Below are 26,321 nucleotides of genomic sequence, written 5' to 3'. Positions count from 1 at the left end.
TAGCTACCACTTTATGCATTCCGTATTGATTAATCCTCTATGTTGCTGTATGTATCTGTGGTTCTATATCAGTTGGTTGTGCTGTTCTTTTTACGGCTCTCTTTGCAGGTAATATAGCAGACTTATGAAGTCTGTCAATATCTCTCTTTTGTCTTCTCTTTCTTTCACCTTTTCTCCTTTCTTTTTTTTTATAATGTCCACATAACATGAATTATTCCGTACATAATATAATAATAAAACTATTTTTATATATAAATCAAGCAGAGCACCTGTGAGAGTAAAATCTGTTGGCCTCTGTCTGGCATTTAGACAATAATTTCTATTGTCACATTGCCAGACAGGACACAAAGAAAAAAATAAAAAGACCCTGAGCTCTAAATCAAAGCCTGCATTACAGTAATAATGCTGTTAGCCACTGGTATGAAGCATGAATCCCACTTTACAGGATCCAACCTGATAAAACAAAAGTTTGCGCCTAATATTTAAGGGCCAGCTATACAGTGACTGTTGTTAATGCTCAAAAAGCTTGCTTTTTGGTTCACTGCTCAGATCACACTTCAGAGTCGTCCTCCTGCGACCCAGCAGAAAGCCACGTCTCAATGGAGCTTTAATATAAACAAATCAGTGTAACTGAATCCATCATCATTTCCATCACCTTTCAAGTTTTAGTATCGACAACAGCACAGTCTATTAGCCTTCAGTGTCCTTGGCTGTTATTCCTTACTAATGATGCATTACTTCACATGCTGGGTAATTAGATGAAGCCTTGATATCTCATCCTGAGACCGATTGAAACTTAAAAGCTGCTTGAAAACTAACAGCTTCTTTTTCCCTGAAGGTTTTATTGGCAAAAACACTGTAAAAGACTCTGAACATGTGAAGAAAGACAGACCAAAATGCTTTTAAAATATCTGGATTAAATCATTAAGGCATCAAACATTATTGCACACAGAAATCCTATTTTTGTGTCATTTCAAAGCAAATGACAAATACTACAAAACAGCTTTGATATAAACAGCATTCTCTGCAGATTTAATTCACCTTTATGGTCGGGCAAGCAGAAACATACAGTGACCAAAAGAAAAAAAAAGAAAAAGAGTAAAGATAATGTTTGTTTAACTCATATCTCATTTTTGCTGTGAAGTGCAACAAAATGGGCTTCCAGAAAAATAGGTGAGTGAACTTAACAAAGCTATACATAGAAATGAAAAGATGCTGCAAATACATAAAAAATATATATGATATTATGAATATGTTGGGTTTTGCTTTTTGAAACTCATACATATATAGTTTCTTTATAGATAGTGAAATATTTCAAGACTTTATTTCTACTTAATTAGATAATTATAGTTTATTTATACCCAGCAGCCCAAAATCGTTGCAGAAAATTTGAATATTACATGAAATCAATAAAAAACCTTAATTAACCTAAATTTATATCTAATTAGCACTTTATGTCCTACAGAACCATAGAAAACTGCTTACATGAAACCTGTTTAAAATCAGGGATAAACCATTGCCTTAAGAAAATAATCAGGCTAAGCAATATTAAGAATTTGGGGGGCTTTAAATAAAATGGACTCAAGCATATCAAGAGGAATTGGAGACAGACAAATCCAATAAATCTGCAAAAATATCCTATTCTTAGTGTCAGACATCTCCTGACATTTCCCGAACCAGAGCACACATCATAGGCGTCTTGGCTGAGCTAAGGAGAAAAAGAACGGCACTGTTGCCCACTGTGTCAAAGTTCTCCTTAGCAATATAAATAAAGTTTTGATTTGGAAATCAAAGTACAGGAGGAAGAGTGGAGAGCAAAAACCCCTTAATGCTTTTTTTCACACTGGATCTTAGACATATCCTCTTTATTTTTGAAAGATTAACTGGGAACTAAATAAGGCATCTAGAATCTAGATGTCTTATTTAGAGATGCTCTAGATTCTAGAACCTCTGGATATGTTTTTCTTTACCTTTTTAAAACTCATCATAAAAGGAAGAACATGATCCACAACAGTGACCATCTTCTTTAGAAGGGTACTGACCATCAAGAGAGCGTCTTCATTCAAAAGCTTCTCCAGATCTCGTAAAAGAGACACCACTAGAAAAATGTCCTTCCCTACCTACAGCTATCCGCACCTACAACTTCTTATAAAAAAGAAAAAAAAAAAACACAACCAGTTACTACAACATTTAATTTCCTTTTGGGGTCAGTCAAGTGTGTTTTAATTAAGCCTGAGCAATAACAGTGCTGCAAATTGTATCAGTAGTGTTTATTATTTTTTAATGGAATGGTATGCAATTGGAGAGAGCTACAAGCAAATAAATAAAACATGTCATATAATGTGACTATGTCCCTTTAAGTTTAAACAATTGCCTGTTTCATTTTTAATCCATCATCAGCAAAGAGCAACGGTATAACCTAGCTGCAAACCTACATAAACATTAAAGTCCACCTTTGGGACTCCTCATGTCAGGGAACATGAGGATTAATCAGAGAAGCCACCAAGAGGCAAAGGTTACTTTTAGAGGACATACAGACATTCACTGCTCTGGGGCCTCATGTTTGAACCTGATTTACACTGTATCTGTGGTTCCCTCTATCTCACCATCAAAACATCAAATCTAGCAAGTTCAAGCATCTACAAAAATGTGCATCACCTAAAAATGTGTTGTAATCTACGCACACTTTTGACCTGCTGTGAAAATGTGGCAGCCACACAAACTTCTTCAAAGGATAACAACAAACTTCAAAGTCCTAAAACACCCATATATATTGGGATATGACTGTATTCAGTTCAGCGGGTGGCGCAATAGTGCTATAAACAGGTACAGCAGAGAGAAGTAGGATGCAGACTTAGGCTGTGTCCGAATGTTTGCCCTAATCCCTAAATCCCTCAATCACTATAGACAGCAGGGACTATATGGTGGACTTTATAGTACCGTAAACTCAGTTAACGGACCATTCGGACAGATGATCACTACTTTTTGCTCACCGTTGGTCACATGACTTGAACTCTCCAAACGGTGCCCCGGCTTGGGTAGCTTTACGTGGAAACTGTTCTGAAACCAAATCTCATCGGTTGATTAAAACTATTTTGGTTTCAAGGCCCTTTTCACAGTGATGAGACCAATGACCAACAAAGAAAGCTTGTCGCTTACACTGAAACCAGCTTCGTTTGGACAGGTTTTTTTTTTTAGAGTTTTATACCATCCTTTTAATTACCAAACTATTTGATTCTATTGTTCAAATAGAAAACACATACTTATAGTTTCTTATTTGATAGTATGTACAAAATTAAATACACCACAAGTGAAAAAATGTCCAGCATTTTGTTGTTTATAGCATAAAATAATTCACTAAGATAGCAGATGACCCAAAATTCACCATTCGGTCACGTGACCCACTGAGGTACTGTAGGATGACGTGACATCAGTTTAGTCAGGAAGTAGTTATTTTACATAGCTAGTCAATATTTATTTTATATATAGTTTTTACCCTTTAACGAGGACGAATACAAAGCAATCAGAGTCTTAGGGGTTTTATTAATGCTCGCTGGTTTAACTTTGATCTTAAGCAGAGCTGGTGGAATTTCAATATCTTTCAGAACATTTTCCACAGACTGCTGTGCTGTGTGTGAGGGGTGCTGGTGGTTCTGGATATCAGGCTGTGCTCTGCTGCTTTGCCCGGATGTGGAAAGTGGTCCCTGCGTAATCCGATCGCAGCGAGCGGTCCAAGCACCAGATCCTTTCTGCTGTCCGGGTGGGAAACATTGCCCTTCGGATGTGGTTATTACCCAGTTCGGCTCATGCCGTTGCAGCTATATTAAACTGTGCAACTAGCTAGCGTTTGTTGTTTTACGAAATAAAATATTTCATAAAAAAAACAAAGAATGCTTTGAATGAGCTTTACTGCCATTTGGCACTTTATTAAAGCTATACAACGGAGAAAACAAGCCATTGCAACTTTGGTATATTGAATCCAACTGATGCTGTGAGAACAGGATTGATGATAAAAGAATCTGCCGTGATGTGATCCGAACATAGTTTGTTGTATCGGCTTGGATGCCACAGATTGTCTGGTGGATTTTTGGCTAATCTATTTACTTTCTGGAACGAACTTCAATGCAAAACAGAATTAGACCCATTCCTACAATTGACAGCAGTACAATAGACCATTATAATGAAGTTTTAAAAAAACCTTTCGGAGTTTTTAACAATGCATAAAGTCGTTGTTCTATAACCCACCTGAGGACGTTTGACTACACTGACATCACAGCTGTGTTTCGTCACGTTACTGCTCTAGAGGAGCTAGAGGCGCCCAGCATACTGTAAAATTCCCCCTGATTTTTATTACTTGGAGCAGTTTAGCGCAATTTAGACCAGCCATATAGAGAAAAGAAAGAACAAACTACCATCACACACGATTAAACTGCTCTAGACTCACTCCTTTCTATTTGAACATTGACTTGAGGTTAACACTATGTTTTAGATCAAAGCTAAGGAATTTGTTAGAACAGATTTTAGCACCAGCCCTGGATTTGCTCTAAAACAGCTACAGTAGAAAAGTTTTATTTCTCCTGAATGAAACAATAAATACAATAAATTAATAAAATGCTCTTTATTTTAATTAAAATTTTTTATTTTATTCACTATCTGCGTCAGCAAATGATAGCAGAAGTATTTTACGGAAAAATGTACTTCAAATGTGTGCTTCAACTGTCTTTTAATATTAAACTGTTTCTGTTACTTTACATAAGAAAGTCATTGTGGATGAGTTGCTTTGAAATGTAATCCCTCATATGATTTAACAGCTCTTTTTTTCACAGCCTCATAGGAACTGCAGCACCAAAGGGAACAAAGCTAAAAAAAAAAAAGTGAGAGAAAAGCTTGTGTCATCATCATCTTCAATAATGCTGAATCCCTACAGATAAGAGGGAGTGGGACCTCAGGTATAGAAGACACTACCAATCCAGTCTTATTAAGAGCTGATCCACCTTTTATTGAGGGCAGCATTGTGGGATTTCCCTCAAGCACAGCAGTGAGAAGAGCCTGATATGCTCCACTGAAGAGGACCTGAGGACCCCTCAGGATCTAGCACCAATTAGAGGGCTGATAGAGATGCATTCCCCTGGTATTGTGGGAAATTTCATGTGAAGCTGAAGCAAACGTAATGCCAAAAGCAAAATACGATGAAAACATGTGAAACTTGTTGCAATTTATGTCAGGAGTCTAACTTTATAAATCATTTAGATCATAAGTTACAGGAAATACAAACTGCTATAAACATGTGACATCTTTATTGATCAAGATTTCCTTTATTTTATTTGATGTTTTTTTTTTTTCTAAGTGTAGACATTATAATACATATTGAAATTATAATTCTTTCCATTAAAAATCCTTTCAGTCAAATTGTGATTCAATAATATGACATAAAACATTTAATGAATAATAAAGCTGGAGACAATTAACAGTAATGTTAAAAAAAGGATAAAACATAGCAGGGTGTTTATATATAATACTTGTCAACACAGGCTTAGTGCAGAGTTCTTTCTAGGTTGCAAAGGGTCTGTGTCTAACTATGGCAGAATTGAGCATTGCCCACAAATGAAATGATCAATATTGTTTTGTTATTTCTGTCCTGATTCATAAGTGGCTCGAAGGAAAACTGTTCACTGTTGGCTTAAATGTTAAGGCAGCTTTAATAAGATAATGAAAATTTGCTCTATATAAACATAAAAAGGGATTTTTGTATAACAACACTTTAAATTTAAATTGTGATTTAAAGTTGTATATAACTTCTTTTTTCTCTGTAAACTATGCAACATCTATTTACAGGTGCATCTTAAGCTTTAAAGCATTATTCCATAAAAAAAATATATGTTTTAAACACCCAAATTGTCTTCATCTGATGAATGTGGCTTACTATAAAGACTTAAAAAAAATTTTTTGTCATAAAATTTCTATATAACCCCAACAGAAACAAGGATTTCAAGCATAGTGTCATGATCTTGGCACTGATCACTGGATTATTGGTTTATTTCATCCACCTGCATAGCTCCGCCCAGTTTTCATTATCACTCATCATATCCACCTGTTCCAGTTCCTATTTAAACTGTTAGTTCCCACCCATCAGTGCCAGATTATTCGAGCCGTAGCTGAGAGTTCTCTAGCATACTCAATGTGGTTCTGATTACCTAGCATCTGACAAGTTTCTGCCCCTGGACTTCTGACTTTTGCTTGCCCCTGCTCTGATCTGTTTGGCCAGACCTGTCTATGGATTTCCGTTGGATTCTGCCTTCTGACGACCTTGGATCTGTCTCCCAACCCCGGCTTGGATTTCCCTTGGTACCTCCTCTGATCTCTGATCTTCTAGCATGGACTTCTACCTACTCACTGTCATCAGCTTTGGAGCGATTATAAATGCTGTTTATAAATCACTTCACTCTGTCTGCCTGAATTATAGGTCCAACGCTCTGAGTCTTGACACATAGAAATGTTAACATATTGAAAATACATGGAATACAAAGCATGCACTTCAAGATGGTGGGGACTCCTTTGTCTAGAACCAGTATCATTGTGGTGTAGTATGGAGGCAAACACCCCGAGGTTCTACAGGCGTGACTTTTAAAACAGCCTCCCCAGTAGAACCACACCTTCTGGATCTACTTGAAAATTTTAAAAGGGTTGTTCTTTATGTTAATTTTAATGATTTGAATTATCAATCTTTGACTCAACTGCCCATCAACATGGCTAGAAACAGCATTTTGATTAGACGCCTTCTTCTGCAATGACCTTTTCTTTCTAGGTTTTTATTCAGCCTTTGTAAATAAGAAAAGCGTGAATAAAAACCGGTTCTGAGGCTTTGGGGATAAACCTAGAAAATAAATTGATATGCTGCACTTTTCATTATCCAAATTAAACTTTGAAGATGTTTTTGGTAGAAATGTAGCTTTATTCAACTCTAATATCTGCGAGAAAAAAAAATACTTTTAAATTTAAAAAGAGGCTCTGATAGATTTTTTTTCCCTGACACCAGATTTTTTTATTTTTTTTTTTTCTGAGACCTGACAGCTATTTTCTAAAGATCTAATACTGTAGCTTTTTTCCCCTACGATTCAAGGATGTCCTAAAGTGTATAATGTATCTGTGGTTCACCCTCTCTCTCTCACACCATCAATTTCATGTATGGAAAGCCATTTATCATAAAAAAAGAGTGTCACATTCTTAATTCAGATAATTAAAAAGAAAAAAAAAAACTTTTCAATGACATTCTAGTTTCCTGAGATGTACCTGATAACTTCTTTTTTTGTTTAGGTCTGCCTTTGTTCTGCTTTGTGGAAGAAACCTGCTCAGACCATAAAGGTTGCAACAACTTTATAGGTAGTCAAAAGAAGGAACATTTCTGGGATTTTTTGAGGCCAGCCGAGTTGCAGAAACTTACCAAACATGTTGCCGATATGGCCATTTCTTGTCAGAGGCCGCAGCTCGTTTTTGCCCCAGGCGTATTGCTTGTAGTTGTCCCAGGCGAACTTCATCATCTGCAAAACAAGAGAGAGGACACATCGGTCAGTGGGCAAAAAAGCAAAGCATCACTCCTTGCAGCCACAGTCGTAATTAAATTGGGTTTGCTAGAGGCGAAGGGAATGATGGGTATTGATCAGGGCTAGATAAAGGACAAACACACAATTATAAAACATAAAGCACACTGCTAAACAATGCAACTGACATTTTCCTACAGCAGCTCCTCTCAATTCAATATTGACCAGTGCAAATTACTGTAAAAACTATTTTTTTTTCTCAAAACAGAAATCATTTAAAATGAAAGTGGATTTGTTTTGCAGAGTATCAACATTCCGAGTGCAAAAACAACAACAAATCACTCCTCACAGGCAATCAATCTGTATTTTGAAGCTGAAATTACACATAATTTTATATAGAAACTGTAACAACCCACTGTTATGAAGGTAACACTGCTCAGCTGTAGATAAATCAATTGTTAAAAACTCAATGTAAGATATAATATAAAGCAAATCAGTATTGCTTTCTGTCCTTGCTGTTCCAGCAAATCACACGGTTCCTCGCATCTTTATACGTGAAGTGTAGCTTCACAGATTTGTCAATGGACTATATTCTAAGATGTCTAGCTTGTAGGTAATCAATTTGCTCTAAGGTTGCAGATCATGAGAGAGAGAAAGATTGCTACCTGCATTATTAGGCTGAATAAAGTTTATTTTACTTCCAAATACTTAAGAAATGCAGTCATGGAAAAAAAAGTGTTCAGTAATTTTCAGTTAACATTCAGCATATGTACTCAACAATAAAAAATTTAAGCCCTTACATACAATTCAGAAATGAGCACAAGTGTAGGATTTGAGAAAAGTAACCTAAGCAAACAAAATTTCCATTTCCAAGCTTCTTTAAGGTTTTCCTTGAAATGCTTACAAAAGTTTCTTAAACTATCAGACATCTATGCTCATATCTTGGGTTAAAGAAAGGAAATTAATCTATTAAATCTCAATGCAGAAAAATATGCTTTATTGCTTAATCCAAGAAATAATCTTTACGGCATTGGTGATATGAGACACTGATCAAAGTGATATGTGACTCCAACATGAAAAAGTTATTCACTAAAGAGATCAAATCTGGGACTTTGGTGATAAAATGAACCGCACATAAATCCTACTTTACAGATGAAACAGACTTTTTTTTTCTTTTTTTTTCCCCACCGAGGATATGCTTCAACTGTTTCATGGATCTGGGTTAATATCATACTATAGTTTTTCCTTTTCAATACAAATTCTCTAACCTCAAGTTAAAGATAATCTAATGTAATTTCTTATAATTATTCCTAATTTCAACCTCTTATTAAATCTGACAACATAACATGATCCCTAACCAAACTTCAATAACCCTGAACAACCTTTTTTTTAATTACAAGGTACTGAAATTTAATTTCTCTACGTCGAATACAGACATTGTTGTGCTGCTCTCAAAAGTTACATGCACCGAGCAAGCTGCAAGATTTAATAGTTAAACCTGTATTGAGATTTGGAGAATGAAAATATCACAGAAGATGCTGCAGTCAAACGTATTTATCTACAAAAGAGTACAGCAAAAATAGCCAACTATTTCAGAATAATAACTAAATAGATATCATTTTTATTTACAATAATTCACACCTTCCAACTTAATTGATGATTTGTGTTGTGCCAATAAAACAAACAGCAGAACATTCCCTACATGTAAAAAAGACAGGAAGAAAAAGAATGAGAGACCAGAAAGATCCAGGGAGCAGTGTTTAGCTCTGAAAGAAATCAATTTCCCCGCTCACTGCCTACTTTCCACTGGGTGTGGAGCAGTTTGATAAATATCCTGCATCTACTGGCTCAGAGTTTGCGTCAACATGGAGAGCGATCCAAGTTTAACAAATTTCAACTCTTGTCAAGCCATTGGCTCAAGTTAGCAAAAGGTAAATCTTTTACTGGACAGAATATGCAACACAAATGAACTGTCCTCTCTGTCCAGCACTGGCTGTAAGGCACTGCTTGTTTACAGTGATTTCTGATTTATACCAACATCAATTTGAATAAACCTAAAGAATAAAAAAGATGATGAAATGTGAGCCTTGTTTTGCATCTTAATCTCTCTCTACTAACATCTCATTTCAAACCAAAGGGCACAATCACTACATGTGGAGGTTCTCAGCAATGAAGGCAGCATTGTGGCTTTGTGCTATTTAAATAAACTGAACTGAATCCCTCACAACAAGTAGAAGCCAAAAGGAAATAACTCATAAGACATCCCAAATGCCCTAAATTAAACGCTTCAAAGTACACTTGATTGTGAAACTTGCTAAAATGGTAGATTTATAAAATTAAATCGCTTAGAGCTAAAAAAAATAAATAAAAAAGGCATACGAGGACAGCAGGGAGTCTTTGACAACATGCTATCAGTTGGAGAGACTGGATGTTGTGAGCTTGAGATGTTTTTTCTCCCTGCAGCGCAATGTCATCTCTGATCAATACAACATGACTCGGCTTGTTCTCTGGAGTTGGGCTCAAATAAGAGGGAGGAAAACCAGACAACATGAATTAGCAGGAAATCCTTTCAAAAGAAAGAGGAACCTCAGTAATTTCCCCAAGTAACAACAGAAATGCACCAACTGGTCAGGGAGGACAGATTTTATTACCAATTTACTTTTGCAGTTTTCTTTTGAAATCTGTTTTTCAACAATCTTAGAAGTGATCTCTTCAGACAAAACATGCTTAGACATCTGTGTAATTATAGGGGATACTTTTCACATTTTCTGAAATCGTTTCCACAATCTCACTTCCCTTACAGTTTCTCTTTTAATACAAAAAGTTCCAGCAATGAAATTCGGACTCCATACAAATTGTTTCGCGGCTTCCTGCTGGGAAAAACAGAGTTCTTAATCTTATCCGACAGAAACTGATGTTTGATCCATGAATCACACCACTGCTGCTGTGCACTGCAGTGGGTCAATGTGTGAGAGGTCGCAGATCACACACTTGTAGAACGGTTCGTGTAGAGACACATCGATACGACATCACAACAGAGAAAGCTCTGATCCAGCTTTAACAGATTGTATAACATTGTATAACCTCACAACCAATGCCCATCTGAGAGAGCCGAGGTATAAATGACCTCTAAACAAAGCAGCAATGTGAAAGTAGGGTTATAAACATGCACATATTTACCCTGTTAATATCAAATGACTGAAAGGTTGTTCTATATCTGTCCATATTGCATTAGGTAAACGTGTGTCTTTCCTGTAGAAGTTGTTATTCATGGTCTGCAATTTTACAGTTCATGCCTGTGCACAGTTCTATTGATTCTCTTCTTTGACACTTCCATTCCTCACTTTCTGAAGTCATTCATTAGTGTTTTAATTAGCCGTTCTGGGTTTTTTAAGGACAAATTACATTATTTATCCTGACTATGTCTTTAACATTTTCCTTCCAAAAGCTTTTTCTGGACTGAGTGGTTCTTCTTGCTTACTATATGTGTGTCATACTTTTTTACTCCAGGTCTTGGACCACTGTTCAACAGTTATATCATTCCTGCTTCCTGGGCATAAATAGTTATTTTTCTGTTACTGCTCTGTGCAAAAGTCTGTCTTTGACAGACTATAATCTTGATCCTGACAGTTATTAGATTTCCTTTGCAAAGGAAAATGATGTTGCAATATAAGTTAACATATGTTTGTTTTGGTTTATTTATTCTCTCTAAAAGGCAGTTGAAAAATAATGTTAATAGGAATGCCAATTACCTTGTGGTTAACTATAATAGAGAGATTCTGTAAAAGACATAATAAAAATTCTGAAGGCAAAGTAATTTAAATACCTGAAAAAAAAAAGCTGTTAAACTAAGTAATAGAAATATAGCATTTTTGTCTGTCTATGTACTATCAATATGCTACATATACTATATATTTTGACTATTTGGTTAGTTAAAGTTCTAAATTATATCTATGCACCCAGTGACACATAAAATATTTAATATTGCTAAAAGGTTCAAAATGTAATGTCAGTTGCGTGCATTATGGGAAATTGTGAGTCTCTTTGGGGGAAAAGCAAACCCTGCAGCATGTTAAACTACTAAACCACAGTGAGACTGCTTTGTGGCTGTTGAGAAAAATACCACAACATTGCGACATGGTTTATGTGTGGCTGCAATGTCTGGGTAAACATTTCATTTTTACAGAGCAAATAGCTGTAAAGTCATGTTAAACAAGAATATTTTTACAACAATAAAAGAACAAGACACTTAAACGATGTCCAGCTGTCCTGGACACAATAAACAGAAATGAATCAGTTTAAGGATCTAATTTTATGTCTGGTTATGAGACTGTGTTGGTAACTATTGCAGCAACGGCTGCTACTGTTAACTTTAGTGTCTTCGTCTTATTTAATTTTCTCTTTTTTTAACTCATTAGAAATTGGAAACATTGAGATTTAGCTTTTATTTTTACTTTCATTTCTGTTTAGTTAAATTTGTATATATTTATTTGTATATATTTGTAATTATTCTGTAATTTTTGCTATGATGCAAAATGACCGATGTGCAAAATTTATAAGAGAAAAAATTGAATTCATTATGCAAATTATGATATGATTCATAAAACGGGAAAAAAGACTTGGTTAAAACATTTAATGGATCAATATGGTTGATACATTTTTGTTTACTAGATTACTGTCTACAAAATATTGTGTTAATCATTTGTTATAAATAGCTTCTTATAAACCTTTCAGAGGGAGCGAGAGACAATCTTCCACCAGTTCCTGTGTGACTCCACCCATTCAATACCTTCATAAATCAATGTCATATAATGCTTTTTTTTCTTTTCTTTTTTTCTTTACAAAACACATTTCTGTAATATTGGGGTTATGGTGGTTATCAGATAATAAATCACTGGAGTGCCTAAACTGCTCACTCATCACCTGCATTCACCAGGACCTTTGGCAGCAGAAATGCAGACTCAACCGTTTTTGCATTGTTTTCTCCTCATCCTTAACACCTTATCCCTTTTACAATTCTCTCACCACTGTGGTATATCAGCTCAGTCATTTCCAGCTGATCAAAAAAATGAATGCTGACATATTCCTTAATCTACAAGCTATCCTGAGTCAGCATAAAACTCTGGTAAATTACAAAGTGACTAAAACAAAAGAAGTCGAAGCTGAACACAGAGTAAGTCATCTATGCCTGGAATTAATGTAGGTCTGGGACTAAGATTACAAGAACCTTTCAGATACAGTTTTTAACTGCTAAATAAATATGCAAGCAGAGAGGAACATACTCCCCTGAGTGCCTCCTTCTAGCATGTAGAAAAGTTAAAAATACCACAAAAGAGTCCTGCCAAACAGCAAAGAATCCCCATGAAGACCCTCATAGTGTGTGGATTCAGGTCTTGAACAGTTAGAGATGCAAACTTTCTGTATCACGCTGCTTGAATACCAACAATGGCACCTACAAACGAGTAGAAAAAAATAAAATATGTGACAGATTTGGGAAGAGGTGTGTAATATCTTGAGGGTTGAAAATAAAGACCTAGATTGTTTTCCAGATCCTATTTCATCATCCGGCTCAAATGAGACACACTTGTCTAGACACACAATTTACACACTAATCAAAAAAAGGTTTTGCAAAAGAGAGACATCCTTCTTAGTTGGATTTTCCAATTTAGATATTTATGAATTGAAAACCAGAAATTCAATCTTAATTGGGACACATCCCAATAGTATGTCAGGCAGTTTTTAAAGGAAATGATTGACTTGTGTCTTTATATTTATTATTGAACATCTCAGTCTAGATGACGATGCATAATGTTGATCCACTATATATCACTATCACCGTCAACAATAAAGCAAAGGACAAAAGAGAGAAAGCTTAAAGATGGCTGATGCTAATTAAACCATCTGGCTTGGAACAAAGGGAGGCAGCTTTCACAGAACAATCAGTAGCTTCATTAGGAACTTCTTTAATCCAACAAATCCAAAAACAAATGTATCTTCATCCAGACATTTCAAATTAACACCAACTCTCTCAGCTTTTCACAGTCTTGCATTTCCTCTCAATCTTGGCAGCATACCATGGTTGGCAGGAGAAGAGCTATTTAGGGGGGCTTTATGTCTATAACATCATAGCTAACTATAAACACCAATATAGATGTTTGCAGCTTAAGGAGTTTAAAGCTAAAAAAAAATTATGCAAAAATCAGGTAAAGCGTAAAAATCTTCGTTAACATGTACTCTTTAATATTCCCTGATGAAAACTGGAACTTCAGCCCAACTTCCTGGCTAAAGTACATCATTAATGAACTTACCAGAGGTGTTCTCAAATATCCAGTCGTTTACTTTCTAAAGGATTTTTTTTCCAGCACCAGGACTCTGGGGGCCCTGAGTCAAACAGTTTTCTTTCCTCCCCTGGTTTCTAAGGATCAGTAAGCCTGGACCAATCAATAGACCTAGTCAGAGAGGTTGATGGAAATGAAGGAAAGCACAGTGGTTTCTAAGCTTACTGGAATAAAAGAACTTGGACATAAAATATTGCACTCCTCAACTGTCTGACTATAACAGTCTCCTGCTGTTTTTGCTGACTGCATTTCTCTCTACACAAACAACCTGGTAATAAATTTGCAAGGATGGTGTAAAAAAAATCTGAAGTTAGTGACAGTATAGCTTTTACAGTGAGGTTAGAGAGAGTAAGGTGGAGGATAATAGAGAAGCCGAGGGAAAGAAATCATGAAGGCATACATAGAAGAGGGAAGTAATTTGTCTCAAAGACAATTTGAGTGGGTTTTAGGCGGATGCATTTACTGCAAGTGAGCCCTGCTGAGTCTTGTGAGGATCACAAAGGTGATTTCAGCTGTATATTTTCAAGAAAGGTTCACAAGAAGTTCAGATTCTGCTAAAATACACAAGAGAGAAAAATAAAGCACCGTTCACCATTCATAGATTTAAGGAGGTGGCCGAAGACAAAGCAAAATTAAGTGAGAAAGGTTAATTTCTTAAGAGCATAGGACTGCTTTTATATTGTGACACTAATGTGTGCTTTTTTCCATTTTTTTTTTTTTTTTTTTTGCTTTTATATTGTGACACTAATGTGTGCTTTTTTCCATTTTTTTTTTTTTTTCTTTACAGGCATTTCTGGGCACAGACGAGCAGAGTTGGGGTTTTTTTTTTGGGGATCAGCAGACTTTGTCCTTTTGTTTTTCCTGATAATATGGTTCTGCCAGGACCCTCCTATGGCATGTACTGGGGCAGTTTGCAACCAAGTGTGTAGTGACCAGGAACTAGATCTGCTCCTCCAAATCCCAGTCCATGGTTCTCTAGAAAAAGGTTGTTTGTCCTATTCAGATAAGAGGAAAGGTACTGCCTCAACTCGAGGAGTTCAATAATCTCAGGGTCCTTTGTGTATTTAAAAGGAGCTGAAACTGATGGCAAAAATTTTGATTCTGTTGTCATAATTTAAATAAAAATTATATTGATAACATCAACTGAGAGAACTAACTTTATGTCACAGTCCACCCAACCCATTTTGGAAGCTCCAGCTTGGAAGCACAAAATGGTTTAGTCCGTCCGACAACAACTGATGACAAGTAATGTCAGTGAGCCCAGATGCAATGACCTTGGGGATCGACATCATGCTCCCCAAAAAGCAATAATAAGGGCATCAAAAGATGAGAAGAAAGAAAAAGAAAGAAAGCAGAAAGAGGGGAGGGAGCTGTTGACTGCTTTCTTTTCCAAAGGTTAAGAGTGTTTGCTTGTTATGCAAAGTACAATTAAAGTTAACTCGGGACAGCTACTGTCATGTGCTCACTTGACGTAGCTAACTACTTAGCTTAGCTAATTGCTAAGCAAAGTAGACTGCTTGCTGGTGCAAGTACAAAGAAAACTATGGGCCAGCTAATCCTAGTTGTTAACATTAACCAGTATCAGAAACTAACATCAGCGCTGGATCAGCAGCAGCTGGTGCAATAGTGGCCAGTCCTGGTGGCTATTTAAGGAGGAGTAAGTGCCCATCTTGTGGATGCTTATCATTATGACTGTTTGGTTGACCCCCCTTAAATCTCTGCCCATAGCAAAATAAAAAATAACCACATTTTAAAGACAAACTGTCAACATAATAAGGAAACACGTGGCCATATGTTTCCTTATTTGTAGCAGTTTATCTTGTACTGAAACGGCTCTAGAAAGACAAAGCGAACTCGATCTAAAAAGTAGGGTTATTTGTTTGTTAAGAGGCTAATACCAATACTTTATTCTTGTAGATGTAGAGTTCTGCATCATATGCTGAAGTCAAGGAAGGTGTGAGTCTTTTTTTTACTGAAAAGAGCAGCAGCTAGTTCTATCATTAACCAGGATGTATCTAGGGATTAGATTACAGTTGCTTGTAACGGATGGCTATAGTCCTTAATGCTATACAGAGGGTCTGATCTTCAGAAGATTTGCATGTCTTAAAACAGGTTCTGATCTTTTTGCAGATCTTTAAAGAAGGTGCAAAGTTATTTAAGTTTGCACTTTCTCAACCTTTGTGTTCCATGTGTACGTTTATCCGTATGCAAATCATATTCTATTTACCAAACCATGCAAATTCATGGGTGGAGGATATGCAAATGTAAACATTCACCGTGTGCAAAGCCATTTTCCAAATCAGGATGTAATGTATAGCTGCAGTTTATGTATCTTTTTTAGTAATTCTTAAAATAAGGGGTATACTGACGTTTCAGGAATGCTACCTTTGAATTTGCAGGGGTTTCCCACCATCGCTGCGTCTCTTTTGTTGATGGTCTCAATCTGTTTGTGCAATCCTTTAAACAAAGACAAAAAAACGCCCTCCTCATGCAATGTACGCCATGCATGCCCTTCTTTTCCTAGACATTAACCAAGCAAACATCCTAAATGTGGCTCTCCCTCAGCAGAGAAGGCTTTAAAAGTCATTTATATTGAGAGTTGTAAAGACGCACTGCCTTATCTTGTAGGATATATAACTTTGTCTCGAAAATGAGAAAATTATTTAATTAGATTACTCAGTTCCTAAAAAACTGAAAACCTTTCTGTATTCAATAAGGAACACCAGCTTAAGTCAACTGAGCAGTAAGGTGATGTTTTTTTCCAGATGGTCAGGCTTTTTAAAAGGGATGGTAAAAATTTGGGGTTCTTATTAAAGGAATATCCATAATTATGTCTTACATCATTAGGAACATCTCTAGTTAAGAGATATTGACAAATCATCCCCACTACATTTTCTTTAGACTGTTGTTATAATTGCAGACATCATGACTGCACCAGGTTTTTCAAGAAGAAAAACTGTGTTATATCAAAGTAAAGGTTAGTTTGAGTCTGAAAAAATACAGGCCAATTTTACGAGTGAACTAAAACAATAAATATGATAGTGGAATACATTGGAATGCACAAAAACACAAAAAATGTAAAAGTTATCAAACAGCTTACAACTTTAACATTGGTAAAATAAAAAAATAAAATTAAAACTCAACAGCAACAACATTCATGCATTTTGTTAATTTAAGGATGACCTATCACCAGATGTTGAAACCGCTAATCTTAAGGGCAAAGTTTCCTGAGCTTTAGGATTCATGACTTCTATTTCGAGCATATGGAAGTCAGCACTTGGAAAGATAGTCAAACAAAGACAAATGAGGCCACAGCAGTTCAAACTAGGACAATGTGAGTGAAACATGAGTAGAGTCTCTGCAGAGCATATAGAACACTAAAATAATATCCAGTGTGTCCACAGCCTGTTCATTCAGCCTGCTGCTGTCAAGCAAGCAATGCATGAATACTTGCTGCACACACTGCAAGAGTTGAGAACATCGTTCCAACCTCAGGGTGTGAAAGTTCTACATCTATCATTTGCACTTCACCAAAAGCATTACCTTAGACTCTACAATGTTAGTCACACTTAAAAGAAATAGCCTTCTCTCCAAAGAGAAACTTTGGATTTTATGCAAGAAAATGTGCATCTAAAAGCATTGAGTGCATAAAGAAGTGAATATGATTCTGAAACATCATTTCATTTTTTTTAGTTCATTTACTTCTTTACTAGCCTTTTTTGTCACTACTATTTTCGATGCTGTGGATTTATCTTTATTCATGGTTAATATAGAGTAAATTCGTTTTGCCTTACTTACCAATTGTCAAATTCTCGATTTCATAGTGCTTTTTGACTTATACTGCTTTCAAGTCTGTAAAATTTTAGACCTTCTATATATAACAATGTGCCTGACAAAATAATGGATTAATTGTGCATGTCTTTGTGAGTTTGTGTCTCATTTATTATCTATTCAAATATTTCTAACATGACCTTGCTTAAAAAAACAGAAAAAAGCTACCATGTTCTTAGTTTTAACTTTAAAATCTATCCTATTTTAATGACAACCTACAAAAACATTTTTTTACTTTAAGGACACAAATTACAATGTCTGACAGAAATGCAATGCTTTAGTGTCAAAGTATAGAATAAACAATGTATAATAATTGGGAAAACTTTAAATTGATAGAAAAAAATCCTACAATGACATAGTATGATATTTATCATGCAGCCATGATATTTATAGGACCTCAAACAGGGTTTGAATTTCTTATCCTGAAGCTGGGAGCTTGAAACAGCTTCCAGACTCTTCAAACAGAGAGGCAAGCCTTTGAACTCAAAGGTGTCATAACCATATCAGCCTCAGCAGCGCTTTATTCTAAATTGCTGACTTCAGAAAAGCAAAAAAAAAATAGAATGAGTGGTGAATTAATCTGTCACACTTTACAGTTAAAAATGACAGTTAAAGGAGCAATACCAACAAAAGTAGTTTATTGCTTGTCGTGATACAATGCTCATAACATGAACTTATGTGGTATCTCACCCTAATTACAACAAAAGGAATATATGGGTTTTGATAATTCATTACAACTTTCTTAAAAAAAACTTAACACCAGCCTGTCAACATAAATTTCAAATTCCTTGTAGCTTAGGAACCTTTAGTCTTCCAGAATATTCTCAAATTTTAATTAGATCTTAGCTCAGGAATAAAACAGTTGTTATACTCAAGCAATTAACCTTTTCCTTCACTTTGTCCTCCTGTGAGGGTTCTGAATAAAGAGTATTTACTACAAAAATGAATGAAAAACCTTTATTTGAGGTTTATTTTCAATGCTAAAGAGATTTAAATTCATTTCAGTTTCTCTTTTTAAACAATAATAAAGGTTATGTTTAATATTCTTTTAGTCTGTTTTTCTTCTCGTCTTCCTGTGCTTGTTGGTTACTGAGAGACAACTTTCAAACAGTGCCTGAGACTAAAGAGTTATTTTACACAGAAATGTTTCATTATTCTAAAACAAAAACAAAGCAATAAAAAGTTGGGATGGTAAACATCCTTTAAGATGTTTTAATAGTGGTTAGTAAAGTAAGGTTGGATGGCAACAATAACTGTAATTAATCCTTCATGTGTGTTAAAGACAATGTTGACTTTTAACGGCACTGAAGTTTTCATAAATCTACAAATATATTTGACATGTTTTACAACAGGCAGAGGCGGCAAGTTTATTTTAGCAAAATGCAACAACTTTACTGGAATGCATTCTGCCTAGTATTACTACAAATTGAGAGCATTTGCACTATTTTATACCACACAAAGCAGGGTATGAACTGACCAAAAAATAAAAAGCTAGACATAAAGAAGAAGCAAAACAACCAGTGTAGTCTACTGTTGGCAGCATGCCTCCATAGAAATTACAGCTTCCTTTAAATAAAATCTTACATGTTGTATTTCGTATATACGGAAGAGGATTAGGGCCACTGAAAAAAAAAAAAAGTTAACNTCAGAATTCAGAGATTAAAGTCAGAATTCAGCCTTTTTCCCATATTAAACAGAAATAATATTTAAAAATCAGTTAACTTTTTTTATTTTTTCAGTGGCCCTAATCCTCTTCCGTACGTATAGGACTTAATTTAACATTTAAAATTTTTTTTTTAAATCCTTCCCTCAGTAACCAACCCGAGCACCAAAGAATTATTTTATTGTAACCTCTAAGCACTTTAGAAAGATATGTTCAGTGTTTAAAAATATTGAGGCTTTAACCTGACCAATTCTGTAAAAAAAATTAATCAAGTCAATACATAAAACAGTTCAGTATTAAATCTGATACATTTTGCATTGCATTACAATGAGGTTCTGCAAGCTCTAACTAGATAAATGTAGCATACATTATCTACTTGTGTTAAAACTACAAATGTCTGACATTACATGTACTGTATTGTGGATTTACTTAATATCTCAAATCCACCTTTTAAAACAGAAACCATGCCAACATTGCAGAAGAAATACATTGGATATCTGTCATCTATGTTTGTAAGAGAGAAGTTAAGGGGAACAAATTAAATTCAAACTCAAAAATAAATACATCACATTGTGATTGAGAGAACGGTCTTAGAAACTACTTAAGGTGACATTGTTATGAAAGTATGCTCTAAACATCACTGAAACCCAAAGATTAGCCACATCTTTTCCTTGGGGTTCTTGAAAATATGTGTCACCTTCTGGCCCCTCTGATAACAGCCATTACACAGAATATTTCTGGATTAAATTGAGAAAGGAGAATGGTTCAAAGAGAGAAAGTTGTTCTTAAGTGCTGTTTCTCTAATAATACACAGTACTTCTGCTTGCAAATGCAACATGGAGAAACTGATGTAATGTCCTCAGCAGGAGACTCTATTACAGAAGCATGACAGGCAAAGGCCCATGCTTCAAAATGAAAATAAAGGGGAGGAAGAGATGGAAATGACAAATGAAGGTGGCAAAACATGGTGCTTTTAAGGATTTGCTGACAAGAGAGGAAACTTACAACGGTAGAAAGATGGAGTGTCGGTTTTGTATTCAGACAGTATAATGAAATAACTGAAAACAAGACTGCAGTGTTAAATTACACACACACAAACAGATGATGTAACCATTAGGATTTCTTTGATGTTAGAGTCATTTTTAAAGTGGTGCAAACCAGCTCTTCTTTCCGGTTATTTGGTCTTTCTCACATTGAGAAAGTGTAATTTTGCTTTTCTGTGCGAGAAAAAAGTCAGTGGGATGTTTGACTAGAAGGTTTGTATTAAATAAGCCTCAGTTGATGAAAGCCTGGGGGATGTTTCTTACCTTCTTATTCTTCTTCTTTATGATTTAAAGAAGTTTCTATACTCTTTACCTAAATCAGTAGTAGGTGGAGTTATTTATAGGGTGTTATAATTGCCATGTTAAATCTGCAGACTGATTAAAGGCTAAGTCGACATCTCAGAACCGATTCTTGCAAAAACAGAAAGTTCTGCAACATTTCTCTTTGAGTTTACAGGAGACTGGAGGCTTTTGTAACCAGGATAATTTGTATCCATTTTTGTTGAATTCAGTTTTATTATCTTTTATTTTATTTAAAGATTTATTTTAAAATAAAATCCTCTTCTCCTTAATTTCTTTACCACAACAAAAAAGTCAAATGTGATCATTCTGTTCTCACATGGTTGTATGGTCACATTACCAGCTGCATGTCAGCTTTCTAAGTTGACAGCTGCAGCTTGTAGGGCTGATGAGTGGCAGCCCAGGTACAAGATACTGTCTGACACTGATTCAGATTTATCGTTGTGGATTAAAACCTTCATCAGATCACATGGTTTGACAAGTGGAAACTGGCTATCTTTCTATTTCAGAAATTTGTTCCAGGATTCCGTTCTAGGATACCTGCAAAACAGCATGAAAAATGAAAAACATTATCCTCTCTAGTACTACAGAAATGGACTAAGAAAAGAGAATGCTGACATCATTAGATGGAAGTAGTTTTATCACCAAGAAAGAAGCTTCCTCACTTCTGGCTGTTTAAATTGTCTGTAACTTCACTGCAATCATCTGAAATGTTTTTCTTCCCTTTCTGAGGTTTCAAGATTGAAGAAAAGAACCACATCTTAAAAAGAACAAGGCGCCCTACTTTGCCAAAAGTTTTCCAAACTTATTGTATACTTTCTGTTTTCTAAGAAAACTATTTTTTGCTTAAAACCAGTGGTGGAGAACCATGTAACATAACAGTTTAACTGTTAACCTCACTTAAATAATAACATTTAATGAGAGACAAAAGAGTCTGTTTACGTCTTAAAATTTACTTCAAGCAAATAGAGCTAGAAACAATGGTCTTATCAATAAGCGCAAAGCTTCCTGCAGTGTTACTGAGAGTGTCCTCGAATCGTGATATTTGGAAATCTTTATAGACCAGCATCTTGGACTATAAATAATGATGATGTTCTATTCATTTAAAACATTACCAGGACACTTAATTGAATTCCTAAACCCAATGTAGTAAAATAAATTTTAATAATATAGAATACGCTTACATTTTCAATTATTAACAAGAATTGCAGAATAAATAAAATGGGGACTGGATATGGGTGTGAATGGGTGGGGGGGTAGATGTATGTATGCATTCTGTCCTTAATCTGCAATTCATATAATAGCCTGATAATATAGTTATAATTGCAACCTTTATCTGAAAATAAACCACAGCATCAAGAGGGTGAGAATATCCTGTCATCATGTCTTATTCTGTAGCTGATCTTAAAACAAAAGTGAATATTAGAGTATGGAAAGCGTTACAAAAGTCGTGTTTCTAGTCAACCACATAGGAATCATTCTCCAGAAAAGTGTGCTAAACCTTACCAGGATTGGTTGGTCGACAAAAATTACTCAAAGAAAACACTGAAGAGTCATCCAGGAAGCCACAAAAATGAACTACAGTAGAACAACATTTACAGCCCAGAGGCCTGAACTTGATTCAGTTAATGTGGGTGCTCAGAATTCAACAACGCAAAAGAAAAGGGTTGAAGTACGACAAGCACTGACCATAAAACTTTATATTTCCTTAAAACCTTCCCAATAACTTTTGAGGAAATATTCTTTGGATAATCAAGGAATGTTTTTGGAAAATGTGAATCTGTTACAGCTGGACTGAAATTAACATAGCATTAAATGAAAACATAAAATACCAAATGTCAAACTGGGTGGTTGTACTGTAGTGTAGTGATCTTGGGTTGCTTCCATGCTTTAGGTGATGAATAAGTTGGCAAACCTATTAAACCAAAAAACTCTGCTTTGGAACAGAAAATAATGAAGGCAAATGTAAAGGTCATAGTTGGAGACGTTAACATTGAGGGCTCCTGGGTTATGCACCTCATAAACTGTCTATAATTTTATTTTTTTGACATATTTAGATGGTTTCCAAAATGTCACACTTATTTTTTTTTCTCCAATAATAAGAAGTTCTTTAGATAGAGTTTGGCTTAAAAAAAAAAAATAATCCCAATGGGGGGAAATCAAGCAGGGGAGATATAAAGAAGCTGGCAAAGCCCAGTTTGCAAATTTGATGAAATTGATGAAAACTTGTTGACTTCAAACCAGTCCTGTTAAAGCTGAACTGGCAAAACATCATTATCGCCTCTTATTACATATCAATTGCAACCCAGCCCAAACACCCCCTCTATTTATATATATATATATTTTTTATTTTTATTTTCTTTAGCCACAACAGGGCCTGGTAGACACCATTTTTACCATTCATTCCAAGTTTATACAAAGGTTTAAATGCTTATAAATGTTATGTCATCTAGGGCATTTAGCACTTTAAATGTTGTTTAAATGCTGTCAGCTTTGAAAATGCAATGAACCAAAATATTGCTTTATGTATAAATATATGCTTTCTGTCACATTGTCTGGGTTTCAATCCATTTTACTCTCCTAGATATGTCTTGGGAGCAGAAGAAAATGAGCCAGAGTCTGTACACTACTGCACATTGCTTTTCTTAGAATGGCCATTACGAAAACTCCACGGAGTAAGAGCGAGCAAATCAGCCAAACCAAAAGGTCTTTCTGGACGTTTTCTGCAAGATTATTGTTTCACCTCTTGAACCTTTCTATTCTTATTGCTTTCAATCCTTCTCCTTGTTTTCCCTTACTTTGCTTTGGCTTATCTTTGCTTTCATTCAATTTTTGTCTCTCTGTGTGCTTTCATGCAGTCCCTGCAGTCTTTTTTCCTTTTTAATTTGCAGTTTTTTCTAGTTTTGTTTATATGATAAACAACCCAAGGGATATCACTCACCAAAGAAGACTATTAAAACATGTTTTATTTTAGGCTGTCTTTAAGCAAAGCCTTTTAACCACTTCAGTTTTCACATTGGGAATTGACCATGAATTAAGTTTTGGCTCCACTTTAAAAGAACAAAAAGCAAACATGGATTTGAATCATTAGCAGTTAAGGAAGTTCAGCTCCAACTGGCATCAAACAACAGATAGGGTTGATTCATACATGGAAATATCTGGATTCTGTTACTTCTTCTACTCCTGTTTCTCTCCCTGCAAAATGCTGATAAGTGATCATACCCTGGAGCTTTTAGGTATGCTGGCATACATCTCTACATGTGTTTGGAAGACAGGGATAACATATAGTAAAATAATAAATAAAAGGATCGACTGGAAGTTTCTGAACTTAAGATCATCTGTGGGAGAATTAAAAGTTGCTATTAATCTGCAAACATAGTTTGGTGGAAGTGGTGCAACTCTACTTACGTTGTTTATTCTCCAGGTTGGAATAGGTGGGGAAATCTGCAGGTAGATGACTGTAAACTTTGGCACAGTTTATCAGTAGCGCTGAATAACAGCTTGATAAATCTGCACTCTGTTATGTTGCCTATGTGATGCTGTGAATGTGTCTGACAGAGAAGCCTTATAGAGATCTGCGTTAAGGTACCGCAAATAGAAAGCAGTAAGAAATATACAGTATGACTTAAAACTGATGTTGGAAGCAAATATGCAAACACATCATAACCCACTCATTTATTAAATGGATTTGCTTAATATTTTACTTTTATGTAATTAAAATCCTGCCACATTCATTACACACATTAAGCCATCAGCTGAGTCAAAACCCACTAAACACACTCTCTGAAATTGATGGTATACACTGACTGGACATTGATCAGAAGTGAAAATCCGGGCTTGATCCAGACACGATCAATATGTGGTTTAAGCCTGAAGGCCGCAGTGGCAATATGTTCAATATGACTCAAAACCACTAAACCTTGATCTTCTGCTTTGCAGATACAACAGTTTGATTAACAGTTTTTTTATGCCAGTTTTAAATGCTCACATCTTGAGAAATATTTCTTAGAAACACATATTTGATTTAATTAAAACATCACTTATAAAGATCTCTTTTCTTCCAAAACAGCCTGGCCTCTTATGTTAACTGATTTTGTGGTATAAAGTTACTTCTTAACTGCATTCATAACACCTTAAGAGCCAATTCTGAATGACATCACTGTAAATATTTAATCCCATTGTTTGATCTTCTTTGATCTTTCCTTACCATCATGTTTGCTAAGCATTAAGCCCACTAAAATTTTTTTTTCTTTTCAAGGTCTTGTAGGATTACATTTTAGTATATACTGTATATTGTATGTAGGGCTAAATAACTCTTTAAGTACCTGCATGCTTTTAAAACAAATCTATGTGCTGCCCTTTTATCAATTAATTGAATAAATTTTGCTATAAATATTTACTTTTCCAAAGCTGGTTCAACAAGAGTTGCAATAAATAACAATTCTCATTGGTCAGCTAAAGTTAGTATTGATCTGAACTCTGGAAAATGCATACTGAGAAGGGTCTCTTAGAAGGGTCCTTGGAGGTCCAAAAGTAGAAGTGAGGACCACAATGATGAAGTTACTTAAAATCTAAGAATTCTTCTTCTTTTTTTTTTTTTTTGTAGCAAATGGGTCATCTCAGCTGTGCCACAAAGGGAGAGAGAAAAAAGACAGATGGGAAAAGGTAGTCTGTGGAATGAGCTAAAAAGACTGCATGAATATCAAGGGAAACTGGAGGAGAGCTCAGAGTATAGAGAATAATAGAAACAGGACAAAGGAAGAAACAGGAGAAGCAGAAGGAAAAGAAAAATACAGGCTTTCTGGGGTTTCAGTTAGCTTGAAAGTGAATACTTTATAAATCCAAACTATCTGGAAGAGAGTATTTTTCACAAACATCTTTTGGCATGGGGGTGGTGGCTGGAGGGGTGTTAGATAGAGTTTGAAACTTCCTACGTATATTTAGCTAAAACTTTAATGAAAATATCCCTTTTCTAAATGTCCCTTAAAGAGAGAACAAATGTCCAAAACACGTTGACATCATATCAAACATGGATGTAATCTGTGGATAATTAAAATACACACAGAAAGCCCTTCCTTTTTTGATTTCTCATTTCCCTACCTAATTGAATGTGTAAAAAATGGATAAAGAGCATAAAATAATAATTATTTTTTTATTCCAGGCTCTAAGGTAACCAGGAGGTAGTTTGAGCCATGTGCAGCCAGTGAACAGAAGACGAAGAAGAAGGAACAGAAGAAGGAGCATCAAAGCTAGCGCTACAATAAAAAACATTAAATAGGGAAATTAGAAAGTTTGCAGACTCACTATAATGAAAGTAGTAAAACACACAATGAAATATCACCTAGTTGCTACTTGGTATGTCAAATTGTTTAGAAATATCAGTGAGAAGGTTCTATATGATCCACCAGGTGCTAGGCACGTCAGAGATGCTGATATCAGCTCCTAAACAAAAATACAGTAGGAATTATGCTAATTTGATTACTCACGTGATTGGCTATTCAATGTTAAATTGTTAAAATATCTTTATCTGTAAACAGTAGCAGTAACAACTGAATGAATAAAAACATCTCAGCATTGTACACATGGTAACCCTCCCATGTACTTCCCA

The 26,321-nt window shown here is 35.3% G+C and overlaps 1 protein-coding gene across 1 annotated transcript in view; it reads right to left on the bottom strand.

The window, feature by feature from the left end:
- Window positions 1-7,441: 7,441 nt before the first annotated feature.
- LOC107082962 (mannosyl-oligosaccharide 1,2-alpha-mannosidase IC-like) overlaps window positions 7,442-26,321 on the bottom strand; it is a gene marked incomplete at its 3' end in the record, with an annotated part of 90,352 nt that continues 71,472 nt past the window's right edge. The window contains exon 2 of the mRNA XM_015371861.1: window positions 7,442-7,538. Within this exon, the coding sequence (XP_015227347.1) occupies window positions 7,442-7,538 (97 nt within the window). The remainder of the gene's footprint in view (window positions 7,539-26,321) is intronic.

This window comes from Cyprinodon variegatus, unplaced genomic scaffold (genome assembly GCF_000732505.1).
Source record: "Cyprinodon variegatus isolate N-32 unplaced genomic scaffold, C_variegatus-1.0 Scaffold66, whole genome shotgun sequence".
In the NCBI taxonomy this organism is placed as follows: Eukaryota; Metazoa; Chordata; class Actinopteri; order Cyprinodontiformes; family Cyprinodontidae; genus Cyprinodon; species Cyprinodon variegatus.
This window is presented reverse-complemented; position numbering and strand designations above follow the sequence as displayed.